Source organism: Peromyscus maniculatus, chromosome 19 (genome assembly GCF_049852395.1).
Source record: "Peromyscus maniculatus bairdii isolate BWxNUB_F1_BW_parent chromosome 19, HU_Pman_BW_mat_3.1, whole genome shotgun sequence".
Classification (NCBI taxonomy): Eukaryota; Metazoa; Chordata; class Mammalia; order Rodentia; family Cricetidae; genus Peromyscus; species Peromyscus maniculatus.
The window spans coordinates 16,562,242-16,587,082 of record NC_134870.1 but is presented as its reverse complement, the minus strand read 5'-3'; the positions used below and the strand labels follow the sequence as shown (position 1 = coordinate 16,587,082).

General features: G+C 40.0%; 1 protein-coding gene across 3 annotated transcripts in view; it reads right to left on the bottom strand.

Moving 5' to 3' along the window:
* Positions 1 to 24,841, bottom strand: part of LOC143269476 (uncharacterized) — a 75,692-nt gene that overhangs the window by 32,027 nt on the left and 18,824 nt on the right. For 2 of the 3 annotated variants that reach the window (XM_076554695.1, XM_076554696.1), the window contains exons 4-7: positions 19,206 to 19,546; positions 17,838 to 17,983; positions 16,162 to 16,232; positions 3,409 to 3,507 (exon numbers count right to left, since the gene is read on the bottom strand). The exons of the other annotated variant lie outside the window; for it this stretch is intronic. In XM_076554695.1, the coding sequence (XP_076410810.1) occupies positions 3,484 to 3,507; positions 16,162 to 16,232; positions 17,838 to 17,983; positions 19,206 to 19,267 (303 nt within the window). In that variant the 5' untranslated portion in view covers positions 19,268 to 19,546 and the 3' untranslated portion in view covers positions 3,409 to 3,483. The remainder of the gene's footprint in view (positions 1 to 3,408; positions 3,508 to 16,161; positions 16,233 to 17,837; positions 17,984 to 19,205; positions 19,547 to 24,841) is intronic. 3 annotated transcript variants of the gene reach the window in all.

Sequence of the window (24,841 nt, the reverse complement as noted above, 5' to 3'; positions counted from 1 at the left end):
CCAGATCTGAGGAAATCAGAATAACTACTGAAAACTGGATAAATGAGTTCTAATATCAAGTCATTGTTTTAAAAGGTAATTAAACCTGGAAGAAAATGAAGAATCCAACTAGGCTAAAGACCTTAGAAGCTCTTCCTTAGCTATCTTCACATTAACATGCACTGCCAGTCAAGAGCTATGGCTCAGGTCTTGCTTTGGTTTAACTGTGAAATGTCCCATTCATGTATTATATGCAATTTTTAACTGTTCTTGCTTTGTGGGGGAGGTTCTGAAAGCTTTGAGAAATGGGGAATACCTGGGGGAAGAAGGTCACTGGGAGCTGGACACAGAAGAGACCATGTTTCTGACACTCCTGCCCCTACCTGCCTCCTGCCATCATGTTGCTCTCTACTGCCACATTCTTCTGACATGATGCTGCTGTGCCTCAGGAGACAGGACTAAATGAATGTGTCCTGAGCCCCTAGAAGCACAAGGAAAAGCAAACACTTCCTTCCCTTACATTTTCCTTCTGGAATTTGATCACAGTGACAAGAACTTGGACTGATGCAGGCCTTCATCACTGAGGGACAACTGTTCGCCTATTTCCCAATACTCTGCCAAAAACAAACCCTAGAAGCCCACAGAGGCCACCAACATTCATCTGCAGTACTCAATTTGTTTGCTATAATCCTCCCTTTTTTCTGATCAACTCCAGCCCCAGTCTTTTAGCACCCGTGTTCCCAAATGGCTTTTCTGCATGGGGGCCAAGTTGCCTTCTCTCCTTTGAGACCATTCCCATTGACTCTCAGGCAGCATGGCCCACTGGTTCCCCCAGGAACTCCCCTTGTTTCACCATTCATGGGAAAAAATCCAATCAACTCTAAGACATGAATTCTGGAGATATTTTGAAGCAGAAAAGAAAATGAGCTTCCTTGACTGCCTCCCTCTAATTCCATGTCTAAAATCCCACTCTGCTATTTCTGACACTGTCTTTCTTCATGTAAAATAATTTTGGCTATTAGCTGCATAAAATGGGCAAGATTAATTCTAGGTTTTTTTAAAAATAAATTTGAGTTTTATTCTTTTTACCAAATGCCATTCCATATATTTTTTTTGCTAGTTCAGGACAGTTTCCCATTAAGAGCTATCAAATTCAATCATGGTACTCAGTTCTTACAGTTCAACTTTGCTGAAAGGCAGTGCTCTTCTTTCCCTCCCAATGAACTTTGCTAACTATACGCATAGAGTTGTCATTCAACCTTAGTCACATTGAATGGATGCGTTTCAAGTCTCTCATATCAAGACAGGAGCAATAAGACCTTAATCACTTCCAAATGGAAACACAGTTCTCTGATCATTGACAGCTGTGCTGTGTCAGCAGCAAAGGCTCTCCTGTCATCCCATCCCACTGGTGGGGAGTGTTCCCTGCCTGTCTGGTGACCCACCCCAGTGCTTCAAACACTGAAAGGCTGGTTTGATATTTCTTGAAATGCAAGAGCTAATTTTAAAGACTGGAACGTTTCATAAGACTTGCCAGTATTTGCAAAGGTAAGACTTCTTGCTCCAAATATCCTAAAGTAACTTTAGCTGTGTTTGCTTTATTTACATCCCCCATACCCACATATACAAATATCACATTATTGTTGTTTTTCGCAAGAAGAAAAATAAAGCCAATGTTCACCATAATGGAGCCATTGATGAGCTGTAGCTATCTAGAACCTCTTTATAATGCTCTTCTCTCCCTATTTTATAAGTGTGCCTTATGACTTATATATGCATGCCAAGCTCCCCTCCTTATTCTTGTCTCCACCAATTCTCTCTATTCCCTTCTTTTGCCTCCTTATCCAAGAATCATCTTTCCTTGGGAGTTGACAGAGATTCATATCTTCACAGGTATACATATACATGAACAAAGACTATGCTTCAAGATGCCCAATTTTGGATTTAATAAGCAAGGGGGTGTGTATGAGCACAAACTCTCCTTGTATAAGTGGACCTGTAGTACTCAATTTCTCCCCCTTCATATAAGTTTGACCTTTGTTTTCTTGGCATCAAGATTTTGTTTCAGTTCTTACCAATTCTTTGTTTCCTAATGTAGCTTTTTTATTTGTTATATTATGTTTTCAAATAATTTTTATATTTATTGTATATGCAGGTGTGTGTGTGTGCACACGTGTGCACATGTGTGTATTTCTATGAATATGTCAGTGCACAAGCATACCTCAGCGTGACAGTAAGAGAAAAGGTAAGAAAAGAAAGCCTATATTAGTTGGTCCTTTTCTTCCACCTTGGTGATCAGATTGAATTCAAGGCATCAGGCTTGGCGTCAGGTGCCTTTACACCCCCACACCACAGACACAGACACACCCCTGACACCACCATCTTGTTTGGCCCATGATGTTTTTGTTTAAATAAAAGCTTTGCTTTCTGGTGAGGATGGATGGACAAGGATTCCTAATGTGGAAGGAAGAATGGCTAATGTATTGGGAATAATGAGTGATGTTTTATATACTGGGAAAGCATACCTGAAGTTCTCAAGGTAGCATACTTTTTATTATCAGTACTTCCCTAAACACAATATAGTCATAGTTTCTGAAAACATATTCTTACCAATAAATAAATAAATAAATAAATGCACAAAAATGAGCAACTGTAGTTTTTCCAGAATAGGAATAAAAGTTCAGAAAGGACAACTCTAGCTGAAATTGTGAATGAAGCCAACACACTCTGTGATTAATACTCAAGAGCTCTCTTACTGTAGCCATATTTTCCTTGTCCAGGTCCCCTATTACTCAAAGTCTTCATTGCTTCTTAAAGTAAATTTTATATTTGTTTTTATATAGCTTTCTTTTTAAAAGTAATGTTTCCATTAATTCTTTGAAAATTTCATACAACGCATTTTGAGGCTCTTAAATTTAGACTTGTCCTCCAATCTTGCTATTAGAAACATACTCAAATAGAACATAGTTAAAAGTTCCTGGGGTAATATCAAACTCAAATAATGAAAGATACTTTTTTACAAATTCTGAGTTTGAGTGAATGGCTTACAGCATGAGAATTTGAACATAAGGCTCTAGGTGCCACGTGGAGTGATGACCCCACTATCTTAGTAGAATTTGTGGCAGTTGAGGTCTAGGTTGTAATAAGACTGTTGTCATGCCCTGTCACTGTGTTTAAAACCAACAGAAGCTCAATGATGCCCCTACTGTCTGACAGACTTGGACTTCAGTCTGTCATGTACAGTAGACATGTGTATGTAAGGGTGTGCACTATCACCCAGAAAAATATAGAAACAACAAAATATTTACTCTCCAAGGACCTGCCCACATACTTTCTTGCTCCTGTAGATTCAGCCCACAGGAAGTGTATGCTTCTTTAAACCTACAGTTCTTACTTGACAATGAGTACAAAGATCTGGTAATAACATACCTTATATTTGTGATTTCTTGTGTGTCAGTGTGATTCCCCAACTGGATTGTGAGCTCCTCAAAGGTAGGGGTAGGTTCAGCTTTTCATCAAAGGATCGAACTTGCAAAAGATAAGCGGACACTGAGGGTCACTTTAAACCATTGGAATGAGGCCCTTAAGGGATCCTGGCTTCAATGAAAAGGCAACGCCACCTAAGTCAACTTCTCAGCCACTAGGTTTCTAAACCTTGTTTGGACATGTGACATCACTGCCATCACAGAACTCATCTCCTGTGTGACAGAATGATTTCATCAACAGTCTAACTGACGAGGTCTGCTTTGCCAATGAAAATGAGCTAAGCCATGTGAAGTGATTCCCAGAGATGATACAGCACATTTGTGGCAGGCTGGATCCTCGGATGTGCAATGATGCCCTCTCCTGTGGTCTTTTCCATAAGTCCTTGCCAGCCTTCTAGCAATATTGTCTGAGGCAGAGTATCAATTTCCTGGTCAGAGAGTTTTATTTGCCTGTGAAATAGAGCCTGTGTCCTTCGATATCTTTTTTTTTCTTGTAATTTTAGGATTTTTTTTTCTTCTGAAACCATCTCCAGACCTTCAATCTCACAAACTGCTTGCTCACAATTGCTCCGCTCTCCACAGGAGGGAATCATCTGTGGAGGAATTGCCCCAAATCAAGGGTGATCTTCACGACATGGCTTCTCCGAGACAGGTCTTAGGACAGCTGTCCTGAGCTTCTGCTTCCCCTTTGAATTCTTACCACATCCTCCTCTGGACACCTGGGGGGGCGGGGGTTACTCAGCCTTGGTTCTGTGTACAGCTGGCTGTTTCCTTCCATTTTGCCTCCTCTCCTCCTAGAAAGCATTCTTGGGCTCAAAGTCACCACATCCTTTCAACCTTTCCCCTCTCTGTGGCACACACCCCTCTCCGGCCATTCTTTTACCTTACAAAACTGCCCTTCCTTCCCCAGAAGGCGAGGGAATATTTCTTCTAAAACCCTATCCCGCTTACTTCCTAGGAAGCTTTTCAGAGTTCTCGATAATCAAGTTAGGTAGAATATCTGACTTTTCTTGACTTGCTTAGTTGCTTTATGTGACAGCTAGTAAAAGGCGTGTTGTTCTTACTCTCTTCTATTGTTTGTAGGATTTTCCTTATAGCATATGGGGCCAGGTTTTTATCAAATCTATTTGGATTATCAAGCCAGAGGTTCATAACACAACCCTGTATTACAATATTGCACCCATGGAGAAATCAGATTACATTTTGACTTCTCATGCCTCAGGAATTCTGTTTGTACTTCACTTCTATTTTTCTGTAAAATATGCTATTGCAGCACAAAAATTCTGACAGAAGCCAGCACTCTAGGCAAGGCGAGATATGAAATTTAAAAGTTAAAGAGAAACAAAATACAAAATGTCATTTTAATGAGAAGAGAAGAGAATTAAGGAAAGGAGAATTTTTTAAATTAACCTTTGTAATTACAAAGAAAAAAGACAATGTAATATTCTTTTATGTGCTTACCTTACCTACTACTACCCAGTCCACTGATTTCCTTGAATACTTAAAGATCTCCATCTGTGCATATTACCCTGAATTCTACCCCATAGAAACTTCCTCAAATTCTCAAATTCCCCCGCCCCGTCTCTCTCTCTCAGTGTTCAGTTAGAGTTACCCCATAATATGGATAAAATGCCCCTACTAGATACTACAGACTAACAAATAAAAAGATCACGGTCATAAATAGATTACTTCTTTTGAAGTTGTTTGCCAGTGAGATCCCAGATTCCAAAATATTACAAGCTATTGCCAATGATTTTGATTGCTCTCCAGAACTTGACCATAAGACCTTATTACTGAAGACACTACATACTTGAATCATAGAACATGGAGAAATTAAGCTGATACTCATCTGGAAGCTTCAGCCCTGCTGGCTACCTTCCAGAGTGCTAAGATTTGCTATTCATGCTATCATAGAAGAAAAACAATCATAGGTCTTACTCTCAATTATGAACACTGTGGCTCATAATAATGACCAAAGACATGCCTACTGATGCAACTGTGCATAGACTTTACAGAAATAACTAACCACTTAAGGTCCACTGTACAAGTTGAAACTCCATACCCAGCACTGCTATCATGGCCAAGAACATGTGGATAGCCAGATCATAGTCTCTAGGTGGAAACCTAGTGTTATTACTCTGCTAAAGTGGCTCAGTATTAACCATATTTTCAATGACTTGTTACACACACATCAGTGTATCTGTCTCTACTCTCACCAAAGAAGCACTTTTTAATTTATATATATATAGGATGGGGATTAACACAGAGATCCACAGCTCTCTCTATTGGCTTTCATGAATAGGCTTTCCTCAAAGTATATCCACTCTGTGCTCAGCTGCTTGTCAGTTGTCTCAGTTACTGTTCCTACTGATGGGATGACATACGTGACAGAAAGGATTGTTAGGTAGGAAGTATTTCTGACCCATAGTTTAAGGTACAGTGAGTGGCGGGAAAGACATGGTGGCAGGAGTGGCAGATGTCCGGTCACATTCTATCTTCTGTCAGGAAGTAGAAAGAGAAGACTGCTGCATTCTGCTTATTATCTCAATCTTCTTTTATTTTTGGTCCAAGACTTAATCTCATGAGATACTGCCATCCGCAGCCAGGGTGAGTCTTTCCTCCCCAGATGAATCCTTATGGAGGTGTGCCTCCTCCATGATTCCAAATCTAATCAAATTAATGTTAAACACGGCATCTACCATGCTAGGATGGAGATGGAGAAACCTCTTCATATACCAATGCCATGCTGTTATGATTCATTTCTCTATGAAGTTTGCAGCCTTGGCCATTTTGGCATATGCTTAAACGGGTCACTTAGGGAAAGACCCATGGCCTGGGCAGTGGGTGCTTATCTACAGAGATGAGAAACAGGGTCCCTTGAAGGATGTCAGGAAAGACACTAAGTAATTGAGGGAGGGGCTTCCTGGGGCCACTGGTAAGAGCAGATGATGGCTCATCTGCCTGGCTCTTGAGAGACCCTGCACAGTATCCCCAACTTCAGCCTTTCCCCTTACCACCTGGTAGCTTTAAGAAAACAGTGACGCTCCAACAGCCAATTACCATCAGAAAGGGGTTTGGGGGTTAATGAGTTTTGTTAGCATGTTACTTTAATTGCTGCCGTTATTTCTGTACATACGCCTAGAGGCTTGCAGTGAGTGCATTTTATTATTAATATTAAGCATTTTGTACAGCACTTTCTGTTTGCAAAGTGCTTTACAGTCATTAATTAGTTATTCCTCCTGACACCCTGGTGAGGTGATCCAGGCCCGATTCACATCCCTGCTTGGTTATAAGAAAAGACCCCAGAGTGTGGAGGTTAAGTGACTTGGCCAAGGTCACCAGGCCATTCAGAGAAAGGCTGGGATAAGAGAATTCCCCTGTCTCCCTTCAGTCCAAGCTGCTGCTGCTGGAACCAGCAGCTTCCCCAGACAGTGTTCATAAATGTTACAGTAAATAAATACATGAAATCCGAGGCAGCAGGAAGGGCAGTTCCAAGGCCTTCTTACTAAGGCCTGGGTACAACTTTGTCATGAACAGGAAGTAGAAATTGCTGAGAGAAGTCCAAAATGGAGCTGCGGTAATAAACTTCTGTACATTCATATCCAGTTTTAATGCATGCTACTGAGGACCCTGGCTGTCCTCCTTGGTTGCTCCTCTGAGTCCATTTCCTTGCACATTTCGTCTTAACTCTGAAGACGTTTACTGCCCAAAAGGGCTCTGAGATGTATAATAACATGCTGGCGCCTGGGAGAGCACCGTGTCAATTTAATTTGAACCAATTTGACAAGTCCGATATACTTTCAGGACAGCAGCCCACCACGAGATGACATCCAGCGCCTCTTGTTAGGTTCTTATCCCGCCATTTCTCTTGGAGGTAATTACCTTAGATCAAGAGACCGATTGTAAACGCGTTATGTTTTGCTGACAGCACAAAGCTGGGGAAAGCCAGGAACTCCAGTTCCAGAGGCAAGGAAAATGCAACACGATGTGCAACCCTCTCTAAGCCGCTCTGCAGCAAATGAAATTCAGTATTGACAAACGCACATTAATGCCATTGGCCCGGAGAGGGGTGGCCTGGGAAGTGCTGACCTGCAGAAGAAGCATTTGCTAGAAGCGGTCGCTGGGCTATGCTACTGGGAAAATCACAGAAGAAATCAGCGCCAAGAGGCTCTGGGACTTGTCTTTTTATTTTAAAATAGTCCGTCATTTTAAGAATCAACAGCCCTCTCTCATACCTACCCATACTAGCCCTCCAGTCCCCCTGCCAATATGAGGCACTCCTAAATCCTACCCCCAGGGATTAGTGATCAAAACTGACATCCTGTGAGGAAATAGAGATTTTTTTTTCCCTTTTGCTAAAAACAGGAGTACTCGATTTAAATCCCCTTATGGCAGATGTTTTTTTAAAAGCAAAACCTATTTTGCCTCAGCTTAAGCAGGACAAGCACAGCCTTGATTTACACTCATTACTCCAGAATTCTTCCTTTCAGACATGAGAGGGGATCATGACTGTTCAGTTCATAGCGCTTTTCTCACCTCCATTTTGATGATATTTCCAGAAAAAAAAAATATCACAGAACCAGATGGGCCACCTTCCTCCGCAACACCCAAAGTTAGTTTTACCTTCCAGGAGAAGGAGACACCGCCAGGCACAGCACGGGTCTTCACAACACTTCCTTTTCTGGTGTGTTTACTTGTTTAAAGCAGTCTTGGCCTGTGCTAAAATGAGTTCATACTAAGAACTCTTGCTTGTGAGTGCTGTGTGGGTGGGCAGGTGGGGGTGAGGGCACACGGGGGGGGGGGGGGGGAGGCTGACTGGACCATCAGGGGCAGCTCAAAGCTACCTTGGGTTACAAAGGGAGAGCTTGACTCAAGAAGCCAAAGAGTGTTGAGGGGAAGAAGGAAGGAGGGGAGGAGAGAGGAAGCAGTGAGGAAGTCTAGAGTTAGAGATGGATCAGTTGCCAATCAAAAATCATAAACATTATCAGACTGTGAGAGGCAGGGCTAGAAGAAACCCCTAGGAACTCACAAACAAAAACTGGGCAAGTCTTTGCATACCAAGTGTGTTCACTCTCACAATCATATATTCACATCCAGGAGCATAAACATGTGTGTGTGTGTGTGTGTGTGTGTGTGTATGTGTGTGTGTGTGTGTGTGTGTGTGTGTGTGTGTGTGTGTGTGTCTGCGCATATGTGTGCATGCAAGGATGTGCATACACTGGCATACATATATATGCATATGCATATAGTTTTTTTCCTAATGACAACCTCACCTGATTCAGAATTATTTTTAAGTGCTCTTCAAATTTTATCTACTTCCTCCAATGTTCTATAAGTACAAGCATTTGATTTGGGGTATACCCGGATCACAGGGTGAGCATCTCAAGACTGGCCTTTGTACTGTTTGTATTTTCAACTGTTCAGTATCTCATTACTGGACACAGGGAACCTGGGCATTTTCAGGGGCTCTCTGTGTCATGGTGAGCCTCTCTGTCCCTGCATCAATCTCTCCGAGCACAGACTACAAACCTGAGCTCCTGAAGGAAAGCCAGCCATGACTCTGCTTGGGAAGGGCTTGCTCATCCTCAGAGCCACTGGCAGGTGGCAGCTTTTTCTGGTCACTTCACTTTCTTCTCAATACACAGAGCACTGTAGATCCCCCAAGCAAGTCTTTCAGGGAGTCACTGCCTCATTGCCCAGATTCTTTTTGAGTGCCTGCTGTGTGCCAAAGTGTCACTTGTGTGAGTAGTCCTCATTGTAATAGCATGGGAATCATATCTAATATTAATTAAATGTCTATTGTTACTGTGCGTAATATGCTATGCTAAACGCATTGCTGTATTACTCCATAGAATCCCCATAGCATCCCCGTGAAGAAGGTATATCTATTATCCCCGTGTTTAACATGAATAACCTCAGGCTTAGAGAGGGTGCTAAGAATTTCAAGATTATATAGCTAATAATTGTCTGTGCTGGGGTTGAAGGAATCTCTGGCTGACTCCCAGGTTTCTGCTCTTAATCTCCACCTCCCTGCATGAGCACCAGGATATGACAAGAGGGAATACATGCAGAAGTGTTCTTCCAGTTCAATTGCTTTTAACACTGACAAAACATGGAGTTAGGGTGGGGGAAAGATTTGTGAACAACCAGAATAGATTGTGAAAGTCCCCTGCAGCAATGGACATACGTTTGGCTCATAGGAAGATCGTTTGGTATCATTCTTCTTTTACAGATAATTATCAGCTTTAAAGAAGTGCCACTCCTATCTTGACCCCTAAGGAAATGAAGCTGGTAGGTATTACAGATATGTTTATGGATGTGATGCTGGCAAGTGGAGAAACTGAATGTTCTGTTCCATGAACTGATTTTAGTCAACTCAAACGATAAAAATATGTATAATCCCAGGAGGCTTTCTTAGAATGTCCTAAGAGGCCCTAGCATGGCTCGTATAGATTTGCATATCCATAGTCACTTTTAGTCTCTTGTTCTAAGTAGGTTGCTTAAGAGTTTGTGTCAATACCACAATGCTGTGAATGTATATTGAAAATTGATAATTATCACATGCCAGTAGACTTAAAATAAAGCTTTGTGAATATGCTTTGTAAATCCTCAAGCTCATAACTGCTTAGCAAAAGCCCTTTTATTTGGCACAGTGAATAATCAGTTAGTGTATAGTTCATGGAGGGCTTATGGGTAACCTTCTGTAGTAAAGCAAGCCTTCCCTGTTGTCCTTTAAACATGTTTGCAGTACACTCCTAGCTTATACATACCTTCTTCAAGAATTACATTTCTGTACCTAAAACAGCATAATCCCTAATTACAATCTAAGTAGTTGTCCTTATATACCCATAGTTAAGTGTAGTCCTCACCCCTCATCAAGGAAACTTCTATTTGCAATAGAACATTGCAGAAAACCACAACCAATCAAAATATAGATTTATGTAGTCTAGTCCCAGTGAATATATCTCTAACACAGCCCCTGCACCTAAGGCTCAGGAGTTATTGCAGAAGAGAAAGTAGAAATATTGTAAAAGCCAGAGCAATAGGGAGTGTGCTGTTAGATTGTGTCACCTGGAAATGTCAGAAGCTACATGTGTAAAGTCTCACCAACATGAGTGCCCAAGCATGAGCTGAACAACCCCAACAGCAATGACCATGCTAACATGGAACAGGGAAGATCACAAGGCCTAGATCCACACTGAGAACTCCAAGCAACTACAGCATGCTGAAGGTGGGAGAAACAGACTTCCCCAGGGGAGAACACACTAAATACTTATCCAATACCAAGTGCTAACCTCTGAAAACACACACACACAAATAAGATAGTAAAAGCTGCGCAGGTTCTATTTATGTATTTAGGACGGTACACGTGTGTGCATACACACACAAAATAACAATTAATGAAATAAGAGGCCATGAGTTTGAAAGAAAGCAAGGGGTGAGGTATTGGGAGGGTTTGGAGAGGAGAAAAGAAAGAAAGAATGTAATTATATTATAGTATCAAAAATTAAGGAAATATTTTTAAAGGGGGATTATATTCCTTCAGTGTCAAGTTTTACTGTTATTTATCTGGGTCCTTTTAAAATTTTCTATCAATGGATTTCCAATCTACAAGGTTCATGTTAATGATATACTTATGACTAAATTCATTATTAAGATTTAGTCTTAGTAAATGAGCACACAGCCTTTACCTCTGGCTCTAAAGGCATGAGGGATATAAGACATTCTCATAGGCCATCAATGTAGCAAATACAACTTTGAAATTCCAAAATCTAATTTCTTTCTTCATGTGTTGACTAAGCATCTGCAAAGTATTGAACACATTTCCTGGTCCTGAGGAAAATAGGAGAATATTCTAACAGTTTTGGGTAAGGTAAATAAATATAAAGTTTATCTGATAATAAAGAAGTTGTATTCCTGAAACAAGTAATCAAAGAAAAAAAATGAGAAACTCAAAACCACAGTGGTATGTGCTATAATCATCCAGCCTAGGCTGTTGAAGAGGGAGAAAATGTTGGGAAGAGTACTGTCCTAAGCCATTGTTGTAAAGCACGGCATTCATATGGGGATTTGTGTCTGAATTTTGCTAAATGGAAGAGCCATATCATGACCAGTGTATAGGACAAGGAAGATGTGATTCTCCCTGATTTGGGAGGCCCATGGCACAAGGGCAGATAAGACTGGAAGAGAAGCTTGGTGCATTAGATAGATGATCATTCATTCACCTCCATATGTAGATCAGTGACTATATCATAAGATGTTTTCCTGTTCACAGGAGGAAAAATGAGCTCCATTTGCAACTCAGAGGGACTGGTCAGAGCTCCCTGCAGATTCTCATTGAAATATATCTCATCAAGAGGACATTTAAGACCTTGGAGAGGGGTGCAAATGGCCAATAGAAGGACTGACTGAAATGAGAGGAGCAAAATAATTTCCCAGATTGCCCATGACTATTAAAATAGGCCATGAGGGTCCTTGGTTATTACTTTAACAATTAGTTAATTTTAACAGCAGGGAAGCCATTAGCTGACCAGCTCACTCTTCTGCCCAGCATATCCTACCCAATGAGCTGTGATTGGGGCAATAAAAATGAGATTGTGCCCAGACAATAAAATATTTAGACTTTTAATATGTTGTTGGGAATAAACTTCATTTAAAGTGGCAGGGCATCATCCTTTGTCTTACTTATTTTTCCAAGGTTTTGGGGAGTAGCCATACATCAGTTTTCTTTCAAGAAAGGAAGACAGGATATGTGTAACATTACTGCATGAATATCAAATTGATATAATTTACAAAGAATATGGAAATTAATAGTGTAAATATAACTTTATCTGTGAATAATATCTATGGGTACTGTCTTTACCAGTAAATGCCACCCAAATGTAAATGAATTGCAGATTTAAATTTAATCTATAGAATGCATGTAAATAATTCAAACACTGTATATGCAAGTTAGTGTAAATATCATAAAACCCCTGAAAATAAAAATGAGCATGCCAAACTTTCTGCCCCAATAAAGCTAACATTCAAATTACTATTGTTTCTCAACAGAGGTTTGTTGTTGTATGCCAAGCAGTAAGTGCAACGTATGCTTGGATTTGTCCTGTCATGAGCACTTAGAATTCTACTTTCTTGGAATCCTCTTTACTGTGCACATGTAGTACAGCCGTGCACCTGACTATCTTTCTCCACACACCATCTACAATGGAAAGTCTTTTGCCTTGTTGGAAACCCACTTTCTCACAGTCTCTCATAGCTACTTGTTGAAAGTCATTATGTCTGTCTTGAAACATTGATTTCCTTGCTCAAAAGAGCAGTGTTTCTCATGCTTTTTCTAGACTCAGTGTTCTCTGCTCCAAACAAGACCTCTATGTCACCTGTTTCCAGGTCCAGGAAACACTGAGGAAGATGAGTCAGAAACTGTTGGAGCAGGAGAATGGCGATGACTGTTACCAAAATCTGTCTTGTGGATATGACAGGGTCATGACAATCATCAACACCTAGCAGCTGTGATTTCTTGCATAAGATGGAGCTTGTTAACATTCCATCATTGAGTGACAGGAGGCTACACCACTCCACAAGGAGCTATTGGCAATTAATCGTTGCTAGAAAGAGGGAACTAATTTTCTTCAGTGATTTATTTACTGGTAAGTGCCCTGCACTCCAGAAATAAAACCCTGCAACACACACACTTCTACACCCTTATATGTATCCAAACAACCCTAATTAAATGGAGTGGGTCATTTAAAAAATGGGAAGATAGGGGTTATCAGGAATGGAGGGAGGAAAAGGAAAGGTAAAGGGAGGATAAACATGTTCAAAACAGATCACATAGATGTATAAAATTGTCAAAAGTGAAACTGAAAAAAAAAATAAAACTTAAGGGAAATATTTGTAGTAATTGGAGTCAAGTTGTCATGTGAAACGATTAAAGAGGCTTTCCAGTGAGGCCGGCAGCTGAGAGACCTTTGGAGGACCAATATTGCTTAGGTGGACAGGATAAAATGTCCAGGCCTCATATCTGACAAAGAAGTCAATGGTGGAGAGCTTAGCAACCACACTTGTTTCTTTTCCCAGGTCAAAGGACTTGACATGACAGGAGACTCAAGTACACACTGCAAGGGCTGGTCTGACTGCACCTTCCAGAATCGCCAGTGTGACTGGTGGCTTTGCACTGATCTGGCATGGCATCAGTGTGGATATGATGGTCAGCTCTCAGTGGCTTTCCTGGAATTACATCATCCTTGAGTTCTTAGCTCATCACTTAATATCAAGTTCACTAGTATTCCTTATTTGTCTGAAATAAGAGGGGGAGCAGGAAAGAAGGAAGGATAATTTACATTTCCTGATTCAAAGCCAGGGTCTATTCATCATCGCCTGCACATCGCTTATAAAGATGATAAATGAATGTATAGTAACTGAACCCTAAAACAAAATAATGTGTTTTTCTTAAAGCATCGCAGGGCTGCATTTCCGTTGTAATTAGTTTACCAGTTTTTTAAAATCAAATTCTGTTAAACAGCATTCAAAATGAAAGCTGATATTCAGAATGCTAAAAGCAACCCCCCAAAGAGAAAATAAGGAGATATATATATATATATATATATATATATATATATATATATATATATTCAAATGTAATGGTGCAAAGAAATATCAAGGTAATTGTGTAACTCCCAGAAAAAGCTAGAATACTACCATGTCTTACTGACTATATGATATTAAAATCTAGGTTGTTATAAGAGAAAAGACCTTTTTCTTTAATTTCTAAGTAAATTGCTATTTCAATTTTGGAAGTTTGAATTGAGAATGTCTTTAAGTTTCTTTACTTCTATGGTGCCCACTGGGGAAAAAAAAGAAAACATTCAAATGTTGCCATTGTAATTTCAATAGTTCACCCTAAGTTAATTGACTGGTTAGAGATTATTTAAATGTGTGTGTGTGTGTGTGTGTGTGTGTGTGTGAGAGAGAGAGAGAGAGAGAGAGAGAGAGAGAGATACAGAGAGACAGAGAGACAGAGACAGAGAGACAGAGAGAGACAGAGAGACTGTTTTGCCAGCATGTATGATGTATGTATGTGTACTATGTGTCTGCAGTACCTGCAGAGACCCAAAGAGGAAATTAGTTCCCATGAAAATGGTGTTACTGATGTCAGTGAGCCACTACATGGATGTTCAGAAATGAAGCCATGTCCTTTGCAAGAGCAACTAGGGCTCTTTATTGATGAGCCATCTCCTCTAGTTCCCTGTGTGTAGATTCTTACTATCTCACATTCTTGTCAGATTTCTAAAACTGCTGTCATATAGAAAAACATGAGCAAATAAATAATTATTTAAGTAATAAACAACAGAAAACAATAAAGCTATCATTAGTGTATACTCCTGTTAAGAATGTCCTTGTCTCGCTTACTGCTTAGTTACTTTCATATTGCTATGATTAATACTATGGTCAAGAATAATTTATAGATTAAAAAAAGTTGATTTTGGCTTAAGTTTCCAGAGAGAGAAGTCCAATAATGACAGGGGAGGTATGGCAGCAGGTGGCCTGAGCAGGAAACTGGGAGATTACATCCTCAACTGCAAACATAAGGCAGAGGATGGACTGGAATTGTAAAGTTATAAACTCTCAAACTCCAGTCTAAGTGACACCCTTCCTCTAGCAAGGTTCCACCTCCTAAAACTTCCACAACCTCCCAAAACAGCATAACTAACTAAGAATCAAGCATTCATGTAAATGAACCTATGGGGTACTTTTTTTTTCAAGCATGGGGGAAGTCCCTACCAAATACCAAATGCTAAAAGTTAATCTGTATTTGAACCCATGGCCTCCTTCTCATTCACCGCTATGTAAAGACCCAGAGGAGCCCAATTATGCTGCATATGTGCCTGTTTTCCTGGTATCTTTGAGCACTGCACCCAATATAAACACTATTCACAGTAGAAAACAAGAATACTCTACATAGAAGAAATAACCAAAATTTCCAAACACCATCGTATGCTACATGGAAGACCCAAGAACTTTTTTCCCCTCTGTTCAACTACATGAATCACAGTGTCTTTGTAATGTTATCAAGTCAATACCATGGCTTTCTTTCTGCCTCAATTCTCTTAGGGATTATGAATACTCCTTTTTTTATTTGTCATAAAATTACCACTGGCAAATGTGCACTGAATAGTTGAAGAATGATTAGTCAATGTGTGTTTAACCAGAAATCAAAGTAAGCTGTGTGACACATTTTATCATCTCTCTTTCACAGTTAAAACCCTTCATCATTGACAAGACAAACATTAAAATCTTTGGCATGAGATAAAAGTCCTCCCCAGTCTGTTCTGAGCCAACAGTCTCAGTTCTTTTACCACCTTCATCCAGTACTGTGGGCTGAACTGAGTCCCCCACCTAAATGACGTCATAAAATAGAAGTCCTAAGTTGATCCTCAAATGAGGTCATAAAGGCAGAAGTAGTGCCTTCATTTTTAAAAATGAATTCCCCCTCTCTCTTTCTCTCTCTCTTTCTCCTCTCTCTCTCTCTTTCTCTCTCTCTTTGTCTCTCTCTCTCTCTCTCTCTCTCTCTCTCTCTCTCTCTCTCTTTCTCTCTCTCTCCCCCTCATCCTCACACTTTCTGTTATCCCTTTGCCCATTCACTGACACTGAGGAAATCCTATGGAAATACAAAATAAAATGTTGCCCATTTACACACCTTGAAGGAAACCATCTCCAGAAAAAGGATTAAAAGATTTGCACTGATCATAGACTTCTCAGCCTCCCATACTTTAAGAAAAAACAACAAGAACAACAACATTAACAAAACAACAAAAAACAGCCAAACAAACAAAACATCCTGTTCTTTAAGAAAAAAAAGTCTGCCAGTGTTTTGTTACCACATTTCAAGTTAACTAAGACAGTATATGTATTAATGAAGATTTTTTAGAAAATCAAAAATACTAATAAGGCAGAGAAGGGAAAAAAGAAGGAGAGAGAGAGAGAGAGAGAGAGAGAGAGAGAGAGAGAGAGAGAGAGAATGGGAAATTTCCAAGATCTGAATTTTCCAGCTTAAAGAAGGAACTGAAAGCCCATGGCATGTAAACACTGATGTAAATAGTGGGGCAGAGTGAGCAAATGCTTCCTTACAAAGCATCTTTGCTGCATTCAGGCCCTTAAAAGATTGGATAAGGTCCACCCATGCAGAAGATGGATATGGGCTTTCCTCAGCCTACAGAATCAAATGTTAATTCACCTATAAATACTCTCATAGATACACAAAGCTTAACATGTCACCAAATATCTGGGCATCCCGTGGCCCAGTCAAATTGACACATAATAGTGACTCCCAAAGACATCTTATGTACCACTTTGCCTTGGTGCCTCCTTTCACTGTCTCTATTCACATAGAAAATGACCCATCTTTAAAGATCAACCTGCAAATCTCTGGAACCTTTACCATTTGCTCAGAATTGCTGTTTTTTTTTTCTTATAATTGCCCCTTTAAACAGCAGATGAGAACCCTCCACTAAGTAGCATTGTAATCTTTACTTATATAGATGACTTGTTTTTCACTGGACTAAGAAGTCCTCCTCAAAATATCATTTATTTTTTTTCACCTCAGAACATTGTGCAAAAATAGACTTCAGGACATATCTGATGATGTAAGTTGTGCTTATGTGAGAAGGAAATCAATGGTAGATATCAAAAGGCAAGAGTTTGAGTCCACAGCAAGCCATCATAGGTGCTAGTTAGGAGGATATATCCAGGACCCCTGCTAGCAGAGCGTAAGGGGCCTCCTGTTACTTGCATCCAGAGTACTCCAACCACTGTGCAGAATTATCCTATCTTCCTTCTGTTCTCATTTCCCTCCATTTCTCCAGGTAATGGATAGACTCCCCTCAGAGATCTATGTGGGAGTCCTCAATAATCTGAGCTCCAGGCAGATTCCCTAAAATGTATTTAGGGAATACATTTTCCCCAAAATATCTCTATATGTGAGAATATGGAATGCACAGGAGAGCCAGGAAGGGGATCCTAAGTGCCTACTGTGCCATGTCTCAGGCCATGTCAGGCACAACACCCCTGTGGTTAAATGGAAGGTGTTTGTGGCTAACTGGGGAACATCCAGGATAGGGAAGATGAAGTCTGAGGAAATAGACACCAAGACTCTCTCTGACATGCCAAGAGGAAATTCAGGTGCAAGAGTGATGTCATGAGAGCAGCCTTGTACTCAGACCTGGAGAAAGTTCTGCACTTCTGACTTGAGAGATCCTTCTAAAGAGGCAGAGTGGTTATTTACACTTCTGGGACACAGAAAAGCAAGTAGAGTGATGTTACATCACATTTCCCAGCAGGATATGAACCCATGTCAATTTATCCAACATTGTTTACCCACGACAGAATGAAGGAATGATCCCACAAAAGTCCAACTTGCTGAATGTGGTGATTTGAATGAGAATGCTCTCCATATGTTCCTGTCTTTGAAGGCATAGTCCCCAGTTGGTATAACTCTTTGAGAAGCATTGGCAGATGTGGCCCTGTTGGAGGAAATATACGGGAGGTTTTAAAATCGCATACCACTTCGAATTAGGTCTCTGTCTTGTGTTTATGGATCAGATATAAGTTTTCAGCTACTGCTCCAGCACCACACCTGTCTGCTGCCATTCTCCTGGACTATAATCCTCTGACATTGTAAGTCAATTTCCAACAAACTTCCTTCCATAGTTGTCTTCGTCCTGGTATCTCTCCACAGCAATAGAAAAGTAAGTTTGAATGTGTGGAAGTTTCCTTACAGGAGCTTGGATGACTCAGAAATAGCTGTATCCAATATAGCATGGACGAAAACCTCACCAAAGAGGCATCATGGAATCTAACTCTTGCTAACTTTCACCTCCTTTGATCACATGCAATTGGTGAGGAGAGGAAATAGTGATGGCTAGAATCTCTGGTCCATGGCTCTCTCTTCTCTCTACTAGAGAGTGTTAGTAGTTCCATTACTGCCACCATAAACCTGTTACTGAATTCTGCTTATGTCCTTGCCATGGCTACAGGATGAAAAATTCTACAGGTCAACACAGAAAAATTTCCTCTATGATAGCCAGTAATCATGTCAGGACAGGGTGCAATTGCCTTACCGCAATAAATTGGAGCCTGAGTTCAGTCCAAACAATGCCTTTAACAAAGTGGAGGGTGACTCACCAAACAGTAGATGCAGTATAGCAGCACTCAGTAGGGACCTTGCAATGTGTTCTGCTGTCCCTGTGCTCTGCTTGATGGCCATGTTGTCACAGAAATGCTAGTCCCCCTAAATTGCAAACCTATGTCACTACATGACAAGAAATAGAGAAGTGGCCTGATGTGTTTTTATGTGTTCTCCTGTCTGTTAACTTAACCCAGATCACCATGTCCACATCCAGGAAACATGTGCCTGCTTTCTTTTTTCATAAATGAAAACTTGTCCCATTTTCCTGAGTAGAAAATTTGGGTCCAATTATTTTTCTGTGATGTTTCTGTGATTTAGGCCTATATACAAAATGGCCTACATAACCATAGTAAGAATATCCATTCTAACTGATGGCAATATCTTGCTTCAGGTACCTATGGGCTTTGGGTAATGATGTTAGTGACCACCCCCCCCCACCTCAATGCAGATATGTATACTGGGAAATGGAGGAAGAGATTTTCAATGGCACCTCAAGGAACTATTGAATTTATAACTATGTACATTCTCAAATTCACACAGAACACAATTCATCTTACCAGAGAATGTGGTTGTCTTTGCCAGTCTGTCCTGAAGATGCTGCTAAATTGGTCAGCTCCATTGCTATGTAGAGTTCTGGAATCTGGTGACACCGGCTTTGCCAAATTTTCAGCTTTGAAGTTAGTTCAAATCTCTAGGTCAGCAGATCTCTGGCACATCCTCAAGCACCCAGTGCAGCTGGATGTACAGTTGATGCCTTAGATAATCCAGCCACTGGATTTTAACCAGCTGAGAAATAAGTGCTGTGTTATCTGCAAATGAGTGCTCATTGGAACCAAAGGCATTAGCCTCTCCATAAGGCCTAAGTGGCTTGCAAGAGTAGCTGGGATGTTAGAGAAGTCTTGTTAGAGAGAAAAAAGGAGAAAAAAGAACACTAAGAGAGGCATAAATTCATGTTTTCTGCTTTCCTGTGTAGTCTGAGAATTCTACCTCCAACAGCTAAAACTTTCAGCTCTGTACTCTGTTAACATCCATTTGACCACTATTCAAATCTTGTCCTTAGTGCATGAAAGTCCAGCATCATATTGTATGTTCATATCCAAGGACTTTTGAGACTTTCAAAGGATGATCACAACTTGTGAGCCTTTAAGTCTCAGGCATTCCTCTACTTCTGAGAACACCAACCCTAATCATCCCTTTTGTCAGCTGTCTTCAAGGATATTCCATATGTGAACTATCATGTCCATAACAGTTCAATATGATAATAATATAACTACTATTTCTGTTTTCTGATTAGTAAAAGTGGAAGCAGAAATTTTATATCCTTTTTCCAGAGTAATAAAATGAAATGGCAACCAAACGTTAAACAAAAAGGTCAGGTAAATAGACCAAAAACTTGCTGCAGTTTCAGAGCAAGAACACGCCCATCTCCTGTCCTTCCTCTCCCCCACCAACCGGAGCTTTGCTCTAGCTGTGAAGCATAAATAATGACCATGTCTGTTCTCAGAAACTACATAAAGCCTCCTGAAAGCAACTTGCTAAGGTCTTGCCTTACCAAAGGGACATTTTCACCCTGTGATGAATGGCCTCTTATATGGACAAGACATCTTGTCACTGAGCCTGAGCTGGTAGTGAAAGGGAATGACATTCCTTACTGCCACCAATTCTATGCAGTTGGCTCTGTGGTTTGGTTCTGCTTGTTTTGTGGGAGAAGGGATGAAACCCAGGGTCTTATGCATGCACACACATGCTCTATGAAGTGAGCCACACTCAACTCTAATACTAAAGTCAGTTCCAGGGACAGACAAATTTATAGAACCTTCCTACAAATGAGTAACCCTTCATTCTGTCCATTCTAATTCTGGCTCCTTTCGTTGTATGTATCACTTCTCCAGCAGAAATGTTCAGTGCATCAGGAAATACCTTTTCCAAATTCTATTCTTAAAGATAGCAAGCTGCTTTAACCTCAGCTTACTAATCCAGCTCTAGAGCCTCTATGGAATAATCAGAGGCATGCCTCTAACTCTGAATTACATAGACCAGACAAAAGTTTTCTTGGAAACAATAGGAAAATCACTGAGGTCCAGACTTAAGGGGACTAACCTAATCATCATAACAGAATGTCTCCACATCTTGGTAGGTATGTGGAGGCCACAGCTTTGAGAACTAGAATCAGAGGGAGGACAGCTGTTTTTCTAAGATACTCAGTGTGATGTATGACCTAACTTAGCTGTCTAATTGGGAAATATAGTTATATATAACTTGAGGGAGCATGTAATGTTCAGCAGAAACTCTGGGCCTGGGAAGCTGGAGAATAGACTAAATGTACAAGAACTTTATATTGCTGTAAACTATTCCATCATTGGGCTGTACTGCTGATTTATCCACTAATTGCTGCACACTTAAAAATGTCACTCAGTATTAATAAAAGAATACAGATGCTCCAAGGACATGAACACATCCAAAAATATTAAGACAAGAAAAAAAGTCAGACACCCATAATTCCTAGACTGAGACTGAGGTTAGAGTGAGGGCTGATAGCAGCAATACAGGAGGGATTTGAAAGGTAAAAAAAAAATGTTTGATACCTTCAGAAAAATATCAATTTTATGATGACACACATTTACTAAAACCCACCAAACAGTGAACTGACAATGCATGAATTTTAAGATGCAATTATATACCATATGTTCCTACTAATGGCAGAGCACATCTCCAGTGGTGGGTAGCCGAGATACAGAGAAGTTCAGGGAGCTATGTATACATCATTGACATGGACTCGAAGTTCATAGAATTGAAATATCTAACAAGGGATTTCTCAGATCATATCTCTGTCATTAAATGACATATGAGTGCCTCTAAATCACACTTAGATTAAGCTGTGTGTGCAAGTACATACACACCCACACACAAATGAAACCAAACCTACTTCACACATCAAAATCCAAAGTTTAAAAGTAGTTAACTGAAACCAGAATGGCTAAGGAGGAATTAAAGATCAGGTAATAAAACAGAAAAGATCAAAGACAAATATGAAAACACCATTATAAACCCAATACTTCATATGCTAACCAAAAGAAAACAATAATATATAAAGAAGGAAGCAGGAACTGAAGCTTGCAGCAAAGGTGATAGGAAAGGTGATAGGAAATTCCTTCTTGGAAAGTGGCTCAGGGCCCAGAGCAATTAAACACCACTGAGCTCTTGAAAACTGCTAGTATGGACTTAAACTCACTTGAGAGCAAAGTCAGACTAAACACCATTAGGCTATTTATATGGGGTGAATTTTGAAAATGTCACTTCAAAATAGTACTGCTGATTCATAGATATCTGCCTATGCAGCATCAACGTTTTCAAATTAAAGATTGTTGGTCTATTATCACACTGTAGAAATGTGGCATCCTCCAAAGCTATGAAGGAGACTGCTTTGGCTGCACAAGGAACTGAGGTGTAGATTGTGCATTCATTCTCAGAGGGTCTACAACACAAACACACACATTAATAATTCTTTGTGTTTGTGTTTCTGTGTGTGTGGTACACATATGTTCATGTGTGTACACATGTATGTAGGCCAGAAATCAAAGTCAGATTTCTTCATCATTTTTTTTTCATCTCACTTTTAAAGACCTAGTATCTCATTGAATTTGTAGTTCACTAGTTGGGTTAGCCTGGCTTGCCAGCAAACCTCAAGAATTCTACTGTCTCTGCCTGTTTGCAGGTGCGTACTACAGCATCTAGCTTTTTGCACAGGGGCTGGAGACCAGAACTTGGGTCCTCATGCTGGCATGGCAGATACTTTATCAACAAATTCAATTTTCCAATTCTTTAAAAAGTAGATAAACATTGGATTAGCAGATTTCATAGTGAAAACTAAGAGGGAAGATGGGGATAAAAACAGAGGTAATGAATAGAGACATGGTCATACAGGGACACAGAATGAACATGTCAGACTTAATATTGCCTTTAAAGAGCCATGCTTTGCTCCTAAATACCCAAGAATAATGGTGTCAGGTGAGAGAGGTAAGGCACATTTGGGATTAGAATCATGACAGTGTGTCAGCTATGATTGCAACCACATGCAGTATTTGATCAAGTCTGCTCATTCCTTGTGGCTCCTAAGGCAGACTCAGTCTCCATCATAATGGACAAGGTCTAACACTTCAGCTACTGCAAACAAAGTCTCTTCTCTGCTCTGCTCTGCTCTGTCAGCATTGTCACTTCCAGGAAATAGATCAGATTGGAAAAAAAGACCAACAGAGCTGAAGAGTCTGACAGAAAAGAGGAAATTTAAATAATAAAAGATTAATATAGTTGATACTAAGAAGTATATAGACACTTATAAATACATGCACTAAATATGTATGCTTGCATAGAAACACATACATATTATACACTGTATGATTCATATTGCACATATAAGTTATATAATTTTATATGTTGCACAATATATAAGCAGATATGTGGTGGTATTGTGTTGCCCAAAATATTGTGTACTCTAATAAATTTATCTGGGGTCAGAGAACAGACAGCCACTAAATACAAAGGCTAGAAAATGGTGGCACTCACACCTTTAATCATAGCATTCCAGAGATAAAAATCCCTCTGGATCTCTGTGAGTTCATGGCCACACTGGAAACAGCCAGGCATGGTGACACACACCTTTAATCCCAGAAAGCCAGCCTTTAATCCCAGGGAGTGGTGGTAGAAAGCAAAAAGATATATAAGGCATGAGGACCAGAAACTAGAAGATTTTGGCTGGTTAAGCATTTGGCTGGTTAAGATTTTGGCTGGTTAAGCATTCAGGCGTTTGAGCAGTAATTCAGCTGAGACCCATTCCGGATGAGGACTCAGAGGCCTCCAGTCTGAGGAGACAAGACCAGCTGAGGATCCAGCGAGGTGAGATAGCTGTGGCTTGTTATGTCTCTCTGATCTACCAGCATGGACCCCAATAACTGGCCTCGGGTTTGATTTTATTAATAAGTACTTTTAAGATTCCTGCTACACAGATACATATCAGATTTCATATATGTATCAGACACTATGTTATATGTTATACAACTAATGTTTTTATATTGGAGATTGAGATTTTGAGATGAAGTTCAGACAAAACCAAAGAAAACAAGGGCACTCACAAGAACCTAGCATCCCATATCCTTGAAAAATGAACATGTAATTTTGCAAAAGAAAAATTATTAAACGGAGACTAAGAAAACATGAAAACATTTCAGCATGCTCTAGTTCAACACATTCTTTACAATTATCAGCAGAACAGGTTGGTAACTCAAAGAATTTGCAAGTTACAAACAATATAATTACCAACTCTGGATTAGCAAAGCATATGAGGTTTTCTGAAAGTCCTCATCTCATTGGCATACTAAATGAATATGTGCAAATTTTAAAACTATGACCATAAAACATCAATAAAGATAAAAATCATCTAAAATTCCCATACACACATGACTTTACTTATTCATATGACTAGAGATCAGAGGCCCAACTTATCAAGAATTGTATTTCTTCACATAATAGGAGATAGGAAAACAATGAATATACTTCAAGCATCCTTTGTCTTTCTTCATCACACCAGCATAGCTGGTCACCAATAGGCTTATTCCAAAGTCAACACAATCCCCACACATGTGCTCAAAGGAGCTATACTCTTTCCTACAGCTGACTATGATAGGCACGTATTAGAACATTTTGTTTCCTAAAAGCAACAGGAAAAACTGGATAAAATGCAAACAAATAATGTTTATTGGATATACTGACAGCTTCTGAGGCATACCAGACATTAGAGGCCAGGATCTCAGCTAGGAGGAGAGCTCAAGACCCTGCCAAATCTTGATTATCTGTGTGTGAGAATGTGAATTAAACTGCAGTGTATCTACAGCAGACACAGAAGTCCCCAGGATGAAGCCACAACACAGAGACTGAAAGACTAAAACTAGACATGAGCTATGAAAGCAACTGGGTCCTTGAAAAACATGGTAGATAGAGTGAGGCTGGCATTCTGTACTTAGGAATGGATGACCAGAAGAGTCCTACGAAGTTCAATAGAGCTTCTAGCAGACCTGTTGCTCTGTGAAGCAAAACTAGAATTCCCAGTTTTCCTGACAACAGGTTCCTAACTATGACCCCCAGATCTCAGTATCACATCTATGCGTGTACTCAGGAGCTACAACTATGTGTGAGAAAG